The 18,293-nt window shown below is 39.5% G+C and overlaps 1 protein-coding gene across 3 annotated transcripts in view; it reads left to right on the top strand.

Annotated features, from left to right (window-relative positions):
• Positions 1–18,279, top strand: part of ZBTB37 (zinc finger and BTB domain containing 37) — a 29,206-nt gene extending 10,927 nt beyond the window's left edge. For all 3 annotated transcript variants that reach the window (XM_038542470.1, XM_038542471.1, XM_038542469.1), the window contains exon 5: positions 1,524–18,279. In XM_038542470.1, the coding sequence (XP_038398398.1) occupies positions 1,524–2,012 (489 nt within the window). In that variant the 3' untranslated portion in view covers positions 2,013–18,279. The remainder of the gene's footprint in view (positions 1–1,523) is intronic.
• The last annotated feature ends 14 nt before the right edge of the window (positions 18,280–18,293 follow it).

Genomic DNA, 18,293 nt, shown 5'->3' with positions numbered 1-18,293 from the left:
ATGAGATGGTAACATGTCTGTGCTGTATTTCAAAGGTAACCTTTAGTATAAGCAGTTTGAAAAGTGAATAACAACATCATTAGGAATATGTACTGACCCTGTTTCTCTTAGTCTGGCTTTTGTTCAGAAGTTTTATTTTGTTCAGAGGGCAAAATCAGAAACCAAGTCTTACTCTTTTTTCTCTGTGGTTACCTATCATTGTATTTGGTGGACAATAGTAAATATTTATTATCAATTTGTGAAAAGGGTACAGAAAGGAATGACCAAATTTAGTAAATCTGTGTCTCAATCTGGTTTCCTATCCCACCTCTTCTGCAAATTTGCTCTGAGGTCAGGTACAATTTGAGTAGCCTTTATTATTTTTTTTAATTTTTATTTATTTATGATAGTCACAGACTGAGAGAGAGAGAGGGAGGCAGAGACACAGGCAGAGGGAGAAGCAGGCTCCATGCACCGGGAGCCCGACGTGGGATTCGATCCTGGGTCTCCAGGATCGCGCCCCGGGCCAAATGGCAGGCGCCAAACCTCTGCGCCACCCAGGGATCCCTTGAGTAGCCTTTAGAATGAAGATAATATATATTGGTATGGCACCAAAATATTTTTAAGTAAAGCAATACTGTTACTGATAAACTGTAAATCTCTTTTATAAAGGTAGTTACTTCAGGATTCGATTCTGGTATTAATGATAATGCCACAAATAGAACTTGTGATGTGTTTGCCATACATACTATATTCTTTCTTATGAGATATTGTTATGACTGGCCATGTCACATGTGGCTATTTAAATTTAAATTTTAATTAACTGCAAGCAATTAAAATTAAAAATTCAATTCCTCAGTTGTACTAGCCATATTACAGATGCTTAATAGCCACATATGGCTAGGAGCTACTCTATGAGATGGTACAGATTATAGAACGTTCTCATAATCACAGAAAGTTCTATTAGAACCAGCACTGCTTAAGTACCTACTTGATTGATTAGAGTCCAAGAGGATAGTATGAGTGGCCTCAGGTTCTCCTGTCACCATAAAATACAGTATTCAGCAAGGGTTTATTTTTTTTTTAATATTTATTTATTTATTTTTCATTCATTCATTCATTCATTCATTCATGAGAGACACAGAGACAGAGAGAGGCAGAGACACAGGCAGAGGGAGAAGCAGGCTCCATACAGGGAGCCTCATGCGGGACTTGATCCCGGGTCTCCAGGATCACACCCTGGACTGAAGGCGGCGCTAAACCGCTGAACCACCGGGGCTGCCCTCAGCAAGGGTTTAATAAGCTTGCCGTTTGTCAGCCCAAATAACTGCACTGTCTTGCTCTTTCTAAAGTAATGGAATAGAGTGTCCACAGATTGTTCTTTTAATTATGTTAACATCTTTACTTTTTGGTAGTAATTAATTCTTGGATCTCTCCTAAAAATAAGCACATGGCTTAGTATTAGAGGTAAACAGAGATTTGATTTCTTTTAAGATGTATACTTAAGCGTCTGTGTTCTTTCTTGCTATCCTCACCTGGCACAGGTAGAAGAGTCAGCAATGATGGGAGTAAGTGGCTATGTGGAGTATCTCCGAGAGCAAGAAGTATCTGAGCGGTGGTTCCGGTACAACCCTCGTCTCACCTGCATCTACTGCGCCAAATCTTTCAACCAGAAGGGGAGCCTGGACCGCCATATGCGCCTGCATATGGGGATCACGCCATTCGTCTGCCGCATGTGTGGCAAGAAGTATACCCGGAAAGATCAGCTGGAGTATCATATCCGCAAGCACACAGGCAACAAACCCTTCCACTGTCATGTTTGTGGCAAAAGTTTCCCCTTCCAGGCCATCTTGAATCAGCACTTTCGCAAAAACCACCCTGGCTGTATACCCCTGGAGGGGCCTCACAGCATCTCCCCTGAAACAACTGTCACATCTCGAGGACAAGCTGAGGAAGAGTCACCATCACAAGAAGAGACAGTTGCTCCTGGGGAGACTGCCCAGGGCTCTGTGTCCACCACTGGGCCAGACTGAAACTTCGAGGGGGAGGGGGCAGACCCTCTTCCCCTTTGGGCCGTGAGCAGCCAGCATCGGGGCCATCGGCTGGTACTTAGATTCACAAAATGTCACATCACTAGATCAGAAGATGCTCCCAAGATGTTGCCAAGCTAGAGGATCAGCAACATACACAGAAGCACGAGAGGCTCTTCCCCTCCTCCTTCCCACCTCATACTTTGGAAAATAATCAAGCAAATCAACTTTCTAATTCAGGGATCAACAGCCTTGGTTTGTTAACTTTATAAGAAAAAAATTTTTTAACAAAACAATGATAAGTGGTCATTTATCTGCCAGTCATGTTTGAACACTGTACTTTGGTCCATATCATCCTGGTGGCTGTCATTGCCCGGATCTAAATAAACTGCAGGAGCTTTGGTCATCTGAACCAGCCAGCCACAAGAGAGAAGGAAGTAGTCATGATGGTGACAGGGAGGAGGCCCATCTCCTCTTCCTTCCTTGCCAGAACATGCAGTTTCACGTTTCAAGAAAAAAAAGTATCCTGGTGGTTCTTACTGTTTCGAAAGGTTAGACCTTATCTTTGCTCTAATTGGGCATCTGATCCTTTGCCTGATTGTCTCGTGTAAGCAGCCATCTTGGAGCGGTGTTCTAGTCAGCAGCACCACCTGAAGCACTTTAGGCACCTAGACGGGAAATGAGCAACAAGAGTGTTTGCAGTAGGTTCTGCTACATTGGGGGGGTTCAAGTATAATATTGAGGAAGAGGGGAAGCAGGGAAGGAAGTGGGGTGTTTCTGCAGATGTCAAATGGTGCAGAGTACTGCAACTTCCTGATCAGTATTTGTAAACCATAGTGCTTAAATATCTTTGATTGTTAGGAAATGGCTCTCGTCCAGATGAATTGATGTGTTAGGCTGAGTACCAAAGTTTCATCCAGTCTCTCTGGCTCCTCCTTTCACATAACAGCAATATTGTACATCAAAAATGTCACTTTCCAGTGAAATGAGCCTGGACTGTATTTTTAAATCTACAGGTCTCCATATTTGATAACTTTTATATGAAGTTTTAAACACATTTTTTCTGCAATATTGTGGTTGAAGAAATTCAACACTATGGTTCTTATTGCAACCACAATAGCATTTCCTTCTACATATGTAATAGTTTATATTTTCAAGCCAATAGAAGAACCTCACTAAATCCATGTCTCACGTCTGCAAACCTAGTAATTCATAAACCCACCATCAGCAAATTGCTGGTGACTCCAAGAGCTTTGCTTTTTAATAATACACTACAGGGCATTCACCAGAAAACATCATGCACAATCATGTTGCAATAAATTGATCAAGGGATCAGTTTTGATCAGGTTTGGTTACTTAATCATTCCTAAGATTTTTAAAACTTCAAGGGACCTTTTTGATAATTCTGGGGATTTCTGAGATTCTTAATCCAGCACTGAGAGTCAGAAAAAATTTACCAAACATGTAGAGTTTTAGATGTCCTGTCTCGCATTCAGAGAATGAAGGAGGATTAGTAAGAGATGCGGGCAAGGATATGCTTACAGTGCAAATAGAAAAGGAAAAATCTATAGCTTCTCCTAATTGATCATTAATGTTTTAAGAGTATTTAAATATGCAGTGGTTTAAGCAGTTGTTTTGATGCAAGATAATACAAGATATACAAGATATATCTTGTAGATAATACAAGATATTTGGGGTGGGGCTGGTCATGCCTGCACTGGTGAGCCATTTGTGAGAATGCTAATAGCGTGTTCCCTTCTTGAGAATGCTTTGTGGTATATGGAAAGGTGGGTAGAAACAATGGCATTTCTTTGATGATAGGAAGTTAGAGTGCAAAGAGTAGCTCATAAGCAATCTGAGAATTATACATATGCATAAAGCTGCACCATGTCACTACAGAGTGTTTATTTTCTCTTCTGGAAAAACGTAGAAATGCATCTTAAATAAGAATATAATGGTGTCACCATTTGATAAGAGCCTACCCTTACAGCTGTCGAAGTTGTCTTTTGTCTTTTAGAGATATAGACTGGGGCATTCTCTTCTTTAGCTGGGCAACAGCATGATAGGGCCATTGTAGGGACCAGCTATGCTCTGTGGCATAGACGTGGATTTGAAATTAGACTAAAATCTTTAGGGAAACATTTTAGCTGGTAATCAAGGCTATCCGTGGACAGATTCGCCATTACTGAATAGGAAGGTGAGAAGTACAAAATATGCTGCTGTTGATGGAGCTTTTAAGCCTACCAAAAATTTTTTTAAGTCCATCCTACTTTTGAGAAGTAGTATGCTGGAAAATTCTTTATGCTTCGTTAGTTTCTTAGGTTTTCTGTGAGAAAATAGAGCTTTTTAAACTCTTCCAAAATGTAAAGGTAAAGTGCAGTAATTTTTGTAAAGAGAAACTGCAGCATTTGTCAGTACTCCATCCAAGATTAGCAACAAACATTTTAAACAACATAGGGACTCTTTAGTAGATGTGGAAATGCTATGAGTGTTTGGTGGGTTCCCCTCCCTTTTCATTCACTTGTAATAGGTTTTTGCTGTATTGATACTGTGAATAGAGTGCTACCCGGTCTTCTAGGACCACATCAGCACAATCATGTTTGCTGATTCTTGCCTCTTAATTGGCCAAGCCCAGAGCCATGAAATTCATGAACATTCAAGCCAGGCTAGCTTTTAAACAAATTAAAGTTTCTAAAAGCAATTTCCATTTTAGCCAGAAAAGATATTATTATTCTAAATAACTATCCAAGATTCTTATCCAGGTTCACTGTGACATTGTCCTAGTTCTTAGCTAACATCATTGTAGGGTCATAGGAGTTAGTAGTGTTCTATCTACATTAATGAATAGCTGTGTTGATGTGTGCACAGAGGATACCTCTCATACGGATGTACTAAATGGACTTTAGCTAATGCTGAAAACTCATTACCAAATCTTAACTTGCACATGTCACCTTGTGAAGGGAACTGCATTAGCCAATGAGAGCTAAATCATCATTAAGTACTTTAATGCCATGAAATAGCAAACACTGGGACCGTTTTCATTCATTGAGTGGCACTTAATAGCTAGGAGCTACCCAATATTCTCAGCAAAAGAAGAGAGATGGCAATATATTAATCTGTTTTCATTCCAAGCGGTACTTTTTCTCTCTGAACTCTGATACCAGTATAAATAGAGCATTGGCATGAACAGGGACACTGTACTTAGGCAGAAAGGCTCTTTCTAATGATTTGTTCTCTCTTTACTCAGAACCATACTTACCTCTGAACCGAGTTGAGTTTTATGTACTTTGCCAACTACTCCCAAGCCATCATTGTACCAGACAGTTAAATCTAATCTTGAATAAGTAAAAATAAATGTGTTCCTAAAGGATAAAGATTGGACAAGAAGGGAGATAGCCATTAAGGAAAGTTTTCTTGTCATTTTGTTTTATTGGTATTTTAAAATGTTTCCAGTTCTCTCTACATCAGTGAAAACAGAGTTTCCAAAGATGTGATAATAAAAATAAAGCATTCTCCTCCCAGCTTTGGAGTTGAGATCTGGCCTTGGTTGGAAGTGGTCTGGAGGAAAAGTGAAATAGTGAACTTCATCCTTAATAGCTGAATGGTCTCTGGTCAAGAAATAACTTTAAAAATATTTTAGCTGAAAAAAAAATTAGCTGTTACTTGACACCAATCTCTTTCTTTAACTGGTAAAAATTATATTTTGTTTGACCAGAAGATCTAATTTATTTTTTTTCAGGAGATCTAATTTAAAGAAATAAAAACAGTGGATAATGGAAAGGAAATTAAGTGGAACAAAGGAGGCAGTCTTCTTAATCCTAGTGGAAGGTGCTTAATTAGGAAGGGGTCAGAATCCTGGAAGTCTCTCTTTCTTCAGCTATGACAGGTGGCTTTTTTTTTTTTTTTTCTCTTCCTCAGATTCTCTTCTCATCTGCTTCCTGGTTTAAGGCGTAACAGAGAAGTCTTTATTGAACTCATCTTTGAAAATGGGGCTCTTTAGCTTTGCCATTTGGGAAAGAGCGCACAATATTGGAGTATTTTAGTTGCTGAGATTTAGAAAAAGGACACCAAGCTCTGTGATGTCAGGTATATCCTGGGCTGGAGAGGATGCCCCTTAGCAGAATTATGTCCCTAGAATTTATGAATTAGATCAGGCTTCCACAGACTGCGGCCACAAGTGCCCAATCCTGAGGTCATCTGTTTGTCTAAAGAGAGTGGTGGTGGCACCTGTTCTTCAGGTATTGTTCCTATTATGGTGGCAAGGTTGAGTGCTTTGTGACACAGACCACATGGCCAGCAATGCCTGAAAATGTACTGTTTGTCACTCGACAGAAAAGTTTGCTAACTCCAGAATTCGATTTGAAAGATTCAGATTTGAAAGACCCCCAAATTTGTCACTCCTGCCATTTTGTCTTTTTAATACTTCCATTGAGGTTTTAAATTCATGTTGCCATGTATGCATCAGTTTCTTGAAAGAGCTTATCATCTTTTTCTGGATCTTTTTCTCATAACTCTCTTTGTATTCCTTCTTAATGATTCCCATTGCTTTAAAAGCATTTAGAATAGCCTTATGATCTGTCCTTGCCTTAAAGGTGCAGGTAGATTAAAGTTTAGGATGGTAGTTACAGATGTAACAAAGGAATTTAGAAAATAATTCCCATGCGTAATAATGTAGGATTAAATGAGTACCATGTTTACATAAAATACTGTAAAAAAATTAATGTTTTTATAAGTAAGTTTTGCCATTCCTCTGAGATCACTTGAACTGATTTGCATAATGATGGCAAGAATGAATTTATTCCCACTATTATTAAGAATTTAACTTCTGTTATGAATAAGTGGTTTGACTCTTACCCAGAATACTGTCTTTCTAGATTAGAAACCTCTATCCTTTCCCTGTATTACAAATCTTCCTTTTCATTTATTCAAACTCACTCTGTTCCATGTGGAGTAGTAAAAAGCCAAATCTTACTCCGTTCCTTTCTTTTTCCCAATGAATGTTTTAAAGCATAATGAAATCTCTGAGGATTTCAAATTCCTCTTAAACCTATCTCCTGATTTCTGTTACTATCATTTTTCTAAATATATACTGGGCCATTACTTATTTGCTCTCTGACTGTTCATTCTTACTGTTCAAATAGCCTATTTATGCCAGATATGCAAAAATTGGAAACTGTTAGGATGATTGTAAAGAGAATTCCTTGCAAGAGGAAAGTATAATTGTTCTCCATATGGAAACCATGCATAGACTTCTGAGTTATATTTATTTATCAGGACAAATGAACTAGGCCATGCTGACACGATGTAGTGAGTTTGATTGGTACTTTGTTGTCAGCTCAGCCAACACATACCAAGTTCGGATGAGTGACTTAGCCCTCCAGTACGGCACCTCTCTACTAGGCATTTTATTCTCACGGTTGCTTTTTTCTAAGTTGAGTACTAGTAAGTTTTATATTATATGCCCTATGAGTAATAGATAATCCTTACCTATAAAGTTCCAGAATATTTGTCTAGGTTAGAACTGCCTTGTCTTAGAGCACTTATAGTAATACAGGGTTCTTGAGATTTTTAGAGTGTTGCTTTTCTGATTCATTTGGGATTCTGATTAATCTGGAATGTAGAATTTGTGAAATAAATTGAATTTAGATAGCCCAATGAATCATCTGCCTCCAGCTCTGTGTGAGGTCTAAGGGACAGTTGTTATTTCTATATAAATATGTTGAAAACAATGTTGTTTGCCTAGCATTATGATTTCTTTGATAATTATCAGTCTTACGTCTTGCCTTCTTTGCTTTCTAGAGGCTGTTTTTCAGTTTTCAATTTTCTCATTTTTAGGTAGTGCATTCCCCAGGGCCAGTCTTTGTACTTCATAGTCAGTAGGTTTTCTTGTTCAGGACAAGCCAAAATTGGATATTGTGCATACTTTAAAACACCTGACTTAGTTACATTTCGAAGGATGTAGTTAACTGACAGCAACAGTGATGCATAAACCTGGAAAATAATCTGTACAGACTATCCAGTTTTGTTGTATAGGCAGCCTACCTTTTCCCTCCACTGTGAGAAACAGCAATGACTTTAAAGGCAATCATTACTTCAAATGTATATTATCTTCACAGAGTACATACATGAATAAATTTCATCTCCCACATTTTCCCCCTTATCTATAGAACAAATACTTCCCATCTTAACACAGTTAAGAAGGCCCTGCTAACTCAAATAGTGGAAGCTTTAAACAACAAAGCTAAGTTATGAAGGCAAAGCAGTTCATGAAAAATGAAACTTCTAAACTTGCTTCTTTCTTGTCTACTCAGTAAGTCCTGTTCAGGAGGCCAGAACTCATTATCCAGTTAAGAGAGATACATGTATAGCATCTCATATGGACAACAGCACAATTTAATATACTGTGAATCTTAGAATCTGAATGAATCCATAATGCCAAAAGTCAGAGTATCTTATGGGGAAATGTTTCCTATTCTGTGAAATCACTTAAGCGATAAGTAGCATATAGGAGAATCTGTTCCATAAAGTAAGATTAAGTACTTTTTTGGTACCAGACTATGTGCTTGAAATTTATATAACAAAATTGATTTTAGACATAGTTTAGATGTGGCTTCCTATACTTGAGAATCCTGAATCCACTTGGTTGGAGTCTGGATATATGCTTTTTAAAAGCCTGCACTTTTCACCACAGATATCAAAGAGAAGGGGACAGAATTTAACTGTACTAAGTGCTTGAGTGGCATACTCGAAGTTAATCCTCAGAATAATCCTGTGAGGTAATGACAGAACTAAAAATAGTTCAGTTTTTTGGAGTGCTTGCTATGTGCCAGGCACAAATCTACGTGTTTCATATTACTTAACTCCCCAAATCCTTCTAATAGTCCCATTAGGGTAAACACCATCATTATCCTCACTTTAGAGAAGGAGAAACGGAGGCACAGAGAGGATGACCAAGGCTATCTGACACTAGAGTTGACACTCTAATAGACTATGTTGCCCTTGAGAGGTGTAATTATATCACATTTTGTAGATGAAGAAACTGAGGAGCCCAGGGTTACATAATGAATAAATTTCAGACCTAATATTTACCCGTCTGATTCCAAAGCTCAGACTCTCTCCACTACATCATGCTGACTCTGTTTAGTTGTAAAGAATTGAGGTGAACTGAAATAAACAATAGCCAGTAACAGTACTGCTTTGAATGAATTTTTAACTCAAGAAAGCATGATTGGGAGATTTCTTCAAAAGATAATGTCTCTGGGCAGATGTTGAATGGTGAATATTTTTTGGAGGTATTTATTGCCCATTTACTCGCGTTGCCTATTTTAATAAATCTAATTGTGAATCAGTTTAAGTTACCACCAAGGCAACGATTGAAAGATAGCATTCCTGTAGTTACTAGCTTTGTAACAAACTACCCTAAACTATAGTGACCTAAAACAACAATTTTATATATCTTGTGATGGTGTGAATCATAAATCCAGTAAAAGCTCATCTAGGCAGTTCTCTTGTTCCCTGTGATGATGACTGAGGTCACCTGGTAGTATTCACAGGTGGTTGCAGTGGTCTGGAGTGGCCAAGCTGACCTCATCATATGCCTGACACCTTTAGGGAGGAATAGAAGATGGTGCTCAGCAGGCCCTCCTCTCCCACTCTGGAGTCCCGGGGACTTACCGTGTGGTCTCTCCACTGGGGCAGTCAGACTTATTAAATGGCAGCTCAGGCCTCTTTAGAGGCTGGGCAGAAGGTCCCAGTCCTCCTAAGGCCAGGCTCAGAGCTGTCATAGAGTCACTGCCATACACTTGAACAGAGAAGTCACTGGTCAGTCCAGATTCAAGGGCAGTGGAAATACCTTACCATTGATGGCATGTGTGTCAAGGATTTGGGACCACTTTAATCTGTCAGAGATAACATTAGGTCTTTGATTGCTCTGGACTTCTCTGTGTTCATTCATTTGGGTTAGTTGTTTGAGCCATTGAAACCACTTATGATGACTACCATGAGTCAGGAAAGGAGCTAGAAAGAGAATGAGGCAGGGACACCTGGGTGGCTCAGTGGTTGAGCATCTGCCTTAGGCTTAGGGCGTGATCTTGGGTCTGGGAATCGAGTCCCGCATCAGGCTCCCTGCGAGGAGCCCGCTTCTCCCTCTGCCTATGTCTCTGCTTCTCTCTGTGTGTCTTTCATGAATAAATAAAATCTTAAAAAAAAAAAAAGAAAGAGAATGAGACAAATATCCAGAACATGCTTCATTAGCTACCCAAGTTTCATTTATTTAGAGCAAAATTTCCATTTCATTTTTCTTTTGTTCCAAGTTCCAAGTTGTGAGCATTTACTGATGCTTTTTTGCTCTTTGTTTTCTGTGAAGCTATAGTAATTGTACATACTGAGCCAAAAGTACTCCAGAGGGAGTAAAAAGCTTACTGTTAGAGAAGTTTATTTGTTAGAGATGTCAGCTGTATTTAAGTTTACAGACAGGCAAAAACTCCTGTGGTAAGGAAAATTCATATGGCTACTAAATCTCTTTCAACAGGAGTTTCTATTGAGTGGCTACCTGGATCATATTCCTGAGATCATTGCAAGTCTTGCCTCCATTGTCCTAGTTCCATCTTTACCGTCACCACACCACCTCAGGCACAGTTCTGTGCTAGAAGATAAATAATTTGTATTACCTTTCATATGGGAGAATTCATTGCTCAATTTTATATGTTATTAATCCTGTAAAATTAGCAGTTGCTATCAACCTGTCATCCAAAATAACAGATGACTGAACTTTAGGATCTTTGTCAGATTTAGGGTGCTTTATTTAAACTCCTTTATTTAAACTTATTAGACTATTGCTATGACAGAAGAAATATGGGCAGAACATAAATTCTGCTCTAAAAATGATTACCCCCAAACCAATACGATTTGTAAGAGGAGAGAGATTTGGGATTACCTATCCATTCCATAGGCAATGGATTCCCAGAGAGTTAGCTGTGAGGGCTTCTTGCTGGTCATCCCCAGGTATCACAGAATGAAAGACAACAGTCTCTGTTCCTTAGGTCAGGCCTCAGGAATTGCAAATACAGGAAAGGGTACTCAGGGCTGAAGACTTGATTTAGGGCTCTAACATGCTGGGAAGGGAAAAAGAAGACTTCGGCATTTGTAGTCAGATAACCAGGGGTGAAATGTTTGAGGCATTAAGATCAGATTTTAGCATACAAGAATTGGGGCCAGTTTCAATGAACAAAAACAAATGAGCCTTAACATTTTCTTTTTGATCCACATTTCCACTCTAATGTACCTCAAAGTCTGCTTTTTTGTGTGTGACAGAGAAGCCTTTGAAAATATGTTCCCAGGGAATGAGAAATCATACAGTGATCAATGGAGAAGTCTCTCATTCTGTCTGGCATAGCTCTTTGGGCCCTCCTCTGGATTCTCTGTGACACTTAAGTTTAAAATCTTCTGCTGGTGGCATGAGAATGAAGTACTATGGTCTTGATTGGCAGGCGAGAACAAAGTCAGGAGATTTGACAACATATTGAGTAGATTTGTAGATTTGACAACATATTGAGTCTGTCTTTCCGGCAATTCAGGCCATTCACAGCAACCTGTGGGAATAACAGTTCCTTTGGGTTCCAATTCCTCTCTTAGCTCCGTCTTTTTTTTTTTTTTTTTAAGATTTTATTTATTCATGACAGAGATAGAGAGAGAGGCAGAGACACAGGCAGAGGGAGAAGCAGGTTCCATGCAGGGAACCTGACGTGCGACTTGATCCCCGGACTCCAGGATCATGCCCTGGGCTGAAGGCAGGCACTAAACCGCTGAGCCACCCAGGGATCCCCAGCTCCGTCTTAAAGCAGAACTTTGTGACATATTTGAAGACGATCTACTGAATTTCCTACAGAGTAATAGAGTCCTCACTGTAGTGGTTGTCTAAGAACCACTGCAAAAAAAACAGAATTACAGCATAGGGAACAAAGCTTAAAATGTGTTTCCTCTGGAAGCTGAGATGCTCCAGCAGGGGTCACTGAGAGTGTGGCTGAATTCTACGTCTAGAACAGCTATCAGTGAGATAGCAGAGATATTTAGGATTTATATGGTATTTCTCATATTTTTACAAAAAATGATTTTAAATCGTGTAACTTGAAGTTTTAAAAAATGAGCCTGTTTTCTTTTTGGAAAACTGGCCCAGTAAAAATAACACTAATATAATTCAATTGTATATGCATGTGCATTGAACACAGAGTGGTATACTAAAGATAGTTCATGCAAATAACTTTTGTGGGAAGTTTGGCTATTTTCGTAATACCTTTTTTCATAAATGTATGTTTATAAATATATTTACTCATCCACTATGACCTTGGTAGCGTTAGAAGCATTTGTTAGCTGTATCATTGATTATAAAATATCAAATTCTTAGCATAGTAGGCTATGAGAGCTTTTTTGTTGCTTTGTATTCTGGCTAAGAAAATTACTTCTTGCACTTTCTATTTATAAAGATGTTATAACACATTGCACCCACTTAGTGTAGCTGTTGTTTAGGGACAAAAAATGTAGGTGTTGAAGTAAAATGTATGTTGAAAAAGCCTGGCAAAAGGAGGGACCTCAAAATAACAAACTTGGCTTGCATCTACCTGAGAAGAGCTGGGGCTTAATATCAAATTTAGAGTGAAAGTAGCTGTTGGGGTAGGCGTGCTATTGCTGCAAGTTGCAATTTTATTGTGAGTTGCCAGCTGTGTGTGTGTGATTGTATGTGTATATGTGAGAAAAGGGCATCTGATGAAGGCAGATGAGTCAATGTAGAATAGTCTACCTCCCATTAAAGACTGAGCAGATTCCAATATTGCCCTGTAGCTCTTTGGGCAGGAGGCTGAATTCCTCAGGCACTGCCCACCTCATCCTCTTTTGTACTTGCTTCAGCTCCTCTACCTCTGAGCACTTGGCTGAAGAAAGACTGTGCTTTTTGTAGCGAGCGAAGGAAAGCCCGACACAATATCTAGAGGTTGCAGTATCACACTTCTGGTCATGTGTAGATGTTATACTTAGTTGTGGTGTCCGAACCAAACAGTGTCAGGATGCCTTGGTTTAGTGCTTTTATCTGCTGGCTTCTGTTTGCCAAGAGCAGCCAATGCACACTGAGTCTTTCAGTTTTTTTTAAAATCGCACCAAACTCCTTCTAATGATGTGAAAATTTTGTTTGAATCTGAGGGGTTTTTTGTTAATTGCCGTTTGCAGTGCATGACTGGGGGCCTAGATGGTTAACCGGATTTTCCCGATGATGAGCCTTCTGCCAATATCTTGACACAGGTGTGCATGACCTGGATTTTTGGATAACTTGTTTTGCTTTTAGTCACTCCAAAGAGATATTCCTGAGATCTAATGCCTATACTGTTATAATAGTCAAGATGGCCTTACTTGAACGTTGTGTGTGTCGGGAAATTGAGTTTCAGCAGTAAACTGCCACTAGGCACACCACCTTATCTTTAAATCCGGTTGTAAAAATCAACTTACTATTTGGGGCACTAGTACATTGAGCCATGTCAGGTTACCTACATTTTGAACATGTGTTATAGCTTAGGAAGGATTATTGGCCCTTTGATATACTGCAGTGCTTTCCACCTTTTCATCTCAAGGCACTGGCTGCTTGTGATGTCTAAACAGGGATTCTCGGGTTAGGAGTGAGAATGAGAGTGATCTATTTTCAGATTTTTACAAGTTGGCCTCTCTGTTTAGGCACTAGCTGATAAGTTTTTGCATTCCTGGTGACTGGGAAGGGCAAGCAATGAATATAGTGTGAAGTTCCAAATAATGAGACAAGCATTATTCCTAGGTGACAACTGTGATCTAGTGACCTCTGCCTGAATACAGTAGAGTCCTGGGAGATGAGGCAGGGAAATCATGTGACTACTCACCACAGCTGTTGTTTCTCTTCTACTCTTTTCTTTTCTTTTTTCTTTTCTTTTCTTTTCTTTTCTTTTCTTTTCTTTTCTTTTCTTTTCTTTTCTTTTCTTTTCTTTCTTTCTTTTCTTTTCTCTTTCTTTTTTTGTGTGTGTATTAAAGCATGGGAACAGGACCCTGGGCAGAAAAAGCTCTCCAGCTATTGTTATTCTAACTGTAGAATCATTGTCAGCCTATAAGCCGTGCTAATATCCTAGATTCAGGAATTAACTCCTGCTTAGGAAAATTCTTCCCTCTGGCTTATCTTTTTGTGCCAAGTCTGTCCTAGGTCTGTCCTCAGCTGTTTTGTGATAACACATACTTAAGTGCAGACTTAACCTAAAACTGAAATTTACTGTTGACAGTGTGATCTGTTACAGCCAAAGTGATTTATTTAAAAACAAAACAAAAAACACCTAGGTAACTTCTTTGGGGCACATATTAAATCTATGAATATGAGAGGAAGCATGAAGTCTTACCTTTCTTCCCTCTGGCTTAAGTGAACACTGGCCTTAATGCTTTTTATTATGGAGCCAGTTGGCCTAAGCCAGTGGTTTTCTAACTCGGCTGGACACTAGAATCACCTGGGGCATTTTAAAAAAATTACTGTTGTCTGCTCCTCCCCCCCAATATTCATGTTTTATTGGTCTGCTCTGCAACCTGGGCTTTAAAAGCTCACCAGATGATTCTAGTGGGCAGCCAAGGTTGAGGATCACTGGCCAGGCCAGGTAGTCTTGAGTGGTCTTCAGCAGGATAAGCTCAGTTGGTTCTTTTTTGGTCATAAGATACCTTTATTGATATCCCAGCATGGCTCTGAGGTTAAGGCTCGGGTGGCCAAGGCTCAGGTGGTAAGATGGATCATCCATTTGTCCTCAAAGTAATTCTGGAGAGAGATGTTACCATCCATCCAGTTTCATCTCTATACCAAATACAAGGTGTGCATAAGTAAGCAAAACATATTTTCAAAGTCTGGTCTCTGGAATCCTCTTTTCTTTGCATATGTGATTTGAGTGGAGATTTCTCAACTCTTCTAGCTAAAATAGAGCACTTGAAATTATTAAAAGGGCCAAGCCCAACACACCTAGGATGATTTCTATTTGTAAACTGAACAGATAGCATTATTCAAGTTAGTGGAAAAAGAGAAGGATCCTTTCTGGGGGTGATGGTGATACATTTGATTATTTGTCTCTTAGCCTGTCTTCTAAGTGGGATTCCAATGTAAAGTGACTTTCACTTTTCCTTGGGTATTTTATTGTTTTTTGTTTTGTTTTGTTTTTTTGTGAATGAAATGCACTAGCTAAGGCTTAAATATTTCTGAATTTTACATGAAATGTGAAATGAGTCATTTTAGCATCTTTATTCTAGGATGTCAGAGACCTAACCCAGTAATCCTAAATGAAGTTCCGTATCTTTCTTTCTTCCCACCCTGGGTTGTAATGATGCCTGCCCTTGGCAACTTCGCACATGATAATGGGAAGGGGAGAACTGTTGGATTCCCTTAAAAGTGAGATACGTAGCGCCCCCTACCACCACCCCTTTCAAACTGACTAGCTACCAACTGATTTCTCATTCATGATAGAAATTTTTTTTAAGAGCAAGTTCAGATATAGAGTCTCTCTTCTGAGAGAATTCTGGGCACTGTAGAAATTTTTATTCATAAATTGCCTACAATAATCGATACTTTAAATTTCAAATAGGTAGTGTGTTCAGGAAGAAAAATTGGTTAGAAGGAAAGATTGGCTAGTGCAGAGACTGAATTAGTATCAGGCTGTGAAATTTCATTAAAATAACATTGAGGCCTGGCTATTTACATAGCATGTAAATGCTGCAGTGTCTTTTCGAGAAAATGCCTCCTATGCCTTAGATAATTTATGAAGGCTTCCTGATATGGGGTGGAGTAGAAAAATGGTAGCCTTTGGTAGCCTTTGGGACTTGCATGCATCCAGAGAGGAGTGCGTTAGGGTTTCATCCTGAGGAGGATTGTGGAGTACTGTGAAACATTGTTGAACTTTATGCAAATCACACTGCACTGGATTTTATGATTCCTGGTGGGGGTGTGGAGGATGAGGAGGGGAAGTAATGGTACAAAATATATAAACTTGTTCTGTATGTCAAGCAAGGAGTGAAACAAATTCCCTATCAGGAATTCTCTATCAGGACTGTGAAGTTCAGGCAAGTTCTCTGCCCTGCTGGATCAGCTTGCTGATTCCTCTTCAACTTCTAAGAAGTCCTTTCTGAAACAGCTACGCACATGCTAGTCTGATTACAGTTTTACCACCCTGCCTCTCCCCCTACTCAGCAAAAGAAAAACATTCCCAAACTATAGCAGTGTGTTCTGTCTCAGTCCATTAACTCTTTATCTACTCTGGTCTGTGTTCACAGTTGTAGCCCATTGCATTATTTTGTGATCTGATGGCAGAACTTAAAGAGATCTGCCAATTCAGAAAGGAACCAATGGCCTCTCCTTTAAGAAATCTTAAAACCAGGACTCTCCATCTTTGGCACGTCAGCATTAGTGAGTAAAGGGAGAAGTATATTTGGAAGAGCACTTAGATTTCCTGTCTCCTCCTCATTTGGGGTGGAACCCACTCATACTTTGCCCCTGAGAGGAGAAGGGAAGACTGAGTGTTCAAAGATGGAAAAGTCAAGGTAGCTGAAATTTGGTTTCCTTCAGATGGACATGGTCTGAAAAGAAATCTGTCCACCTGTTCTCTATGGTGCTTATATGGTGGGTGACAACTGTCCCCCATCTACCTGTCCCTGGCACTGTGCCTTCCCACTGGTCACTGTGAAAAGCAGATCACACTGGACTCTGAGGCCAGAACCCAGGACCACTTCCCCCCCTTCTCATCTTGAGCCCATCACTTCTTCATACAGCTAATAATGTAGCATTTACTTCTCTTTGGAAAACTCTTGGGTTTGTCCCCCAAGAAATAGTAAAGCATTTCAAGGAACATAGTCAGAAAATAAGATTCTGGTGGTAGCTGTCAAAGAGATGATAGGAAAATTTCACTTCCCCTCAGCTGATCCCGGTAGCAGGGATCGACATGCCCCCTCTCCCTGAGTTTTTAAAGGCTACCATGATATTTGTCAGTGACAAACTTAGGTAACATTTTATCACAACTTGCTAATCAAAGATTCCTATGAAAACAGACAATCACTTTCTAAAATGTTGTTATCCCTGAAAGGGAATGAGGTAGAGTTTTAAACTATAAGAACCTACCGGTCTGTTTTTTCCCTTTGAAAAAACAAACATTTGAGGTTTGTGTCTTTCATCTGAAGCTATTACACCATTAATAAAGATGCCTCCGAAGAGTCTGTGAGCCAGGCTGGTCCTCTACCTCTGGGGGCGCTGGCCTGGGTTCGTGCATCTTATTTCCTTAGAGAATATCTGTTTTTATTATGACCTTAATTATAAATACCTATATATAGGAATAGGATTTTCTCTCACCCCACCCTCTTTTAATCATTATCACTTAAGTGTAAACCACACCTCCCCTCACCCCCCTTTTACTGAACAAATGCACTTTAATTCCTAAGGAGAGTGGCTGTTCCCGGCCCTGAAGCCAGATAACTTCAGGAGGAGAGTCGAGGAGGGAGAACTCCTGCCAGACCCTGTGAAATTAACCAAATTCCTATGTAGACACACAAATCCTACCCCTTTTTAAGCTATCCCCACCCCCTGCCAAAGGGAAAAAAGAAACAACCAAAATGAAGAAGTTGAAAATGTCTACCCTGATTGCGGAAGTTTCCCTGGGGAAGATACCCAAGATTAAGTTATTTTCTCAGCTACCAAATTGTCAGAAACTTCTAAGTTATTTTGTGGGAGGCTGAGATTTTTCAAATTAAAAACTCAAGTGAAAATATAAAGGCTATAAATATATGATTCTGATTTGTGTCACTTCTAAATATTAGATTTGTTCTCTCCCTTAATCTGACGGGTGTCCTCAGTCTCTCCTCCTGTAGAGTCTGTCCTTCCCCTGATGACAAGCCAATAGTCCTTGGTGGGGTTGCATGTCTCCTAGAGCCCCAGAAGCCCTGTCGTGTCGGGGGAGGGGGGAGGGCCAGAGGGCGGGCAGAGACTGGGGTTGGGGGAGGGAGATTCAGAAAAAGAGTGAAGATATGGGTTTATATAAACATATTTAAAGCAGTTTAGCAAAAGCTTTCTCGTTGAACAGCTTTAAGAACAATGTGAATGAAATCTTAGCAACTTGGTTAGTAATTTGAAAAGTCTATTAATGTATACTTGAAATTCTGTTTGTATAAAAATACATTTTCCTCTTTATTTTAACACTGTGTAAAAGAACATTATGCATGTGAGTGGTTTGAGAATTAAATGGTTTAATACTCAGATTTGACTATCTG

This window comes from Canis lupus, chromosome 7, assembly GCF_011100685.1.
Source record: "Canis lupus familiaris isolate Mischka breed German Shepherd chromosome 7, alternate assembly UU_Cfam_GSD_1.0, whole genome shotgun sequence".
NCBI classification, from domain to species: domain Eukaryota; kingdom Metazoa; phylum Chordata; class Mammalia; order Carnivora; family Canidae; genus Canis; species Canis lupus.
This window is presented reverse-complemented; position numbering and strand designations above follow the sequence as displayed.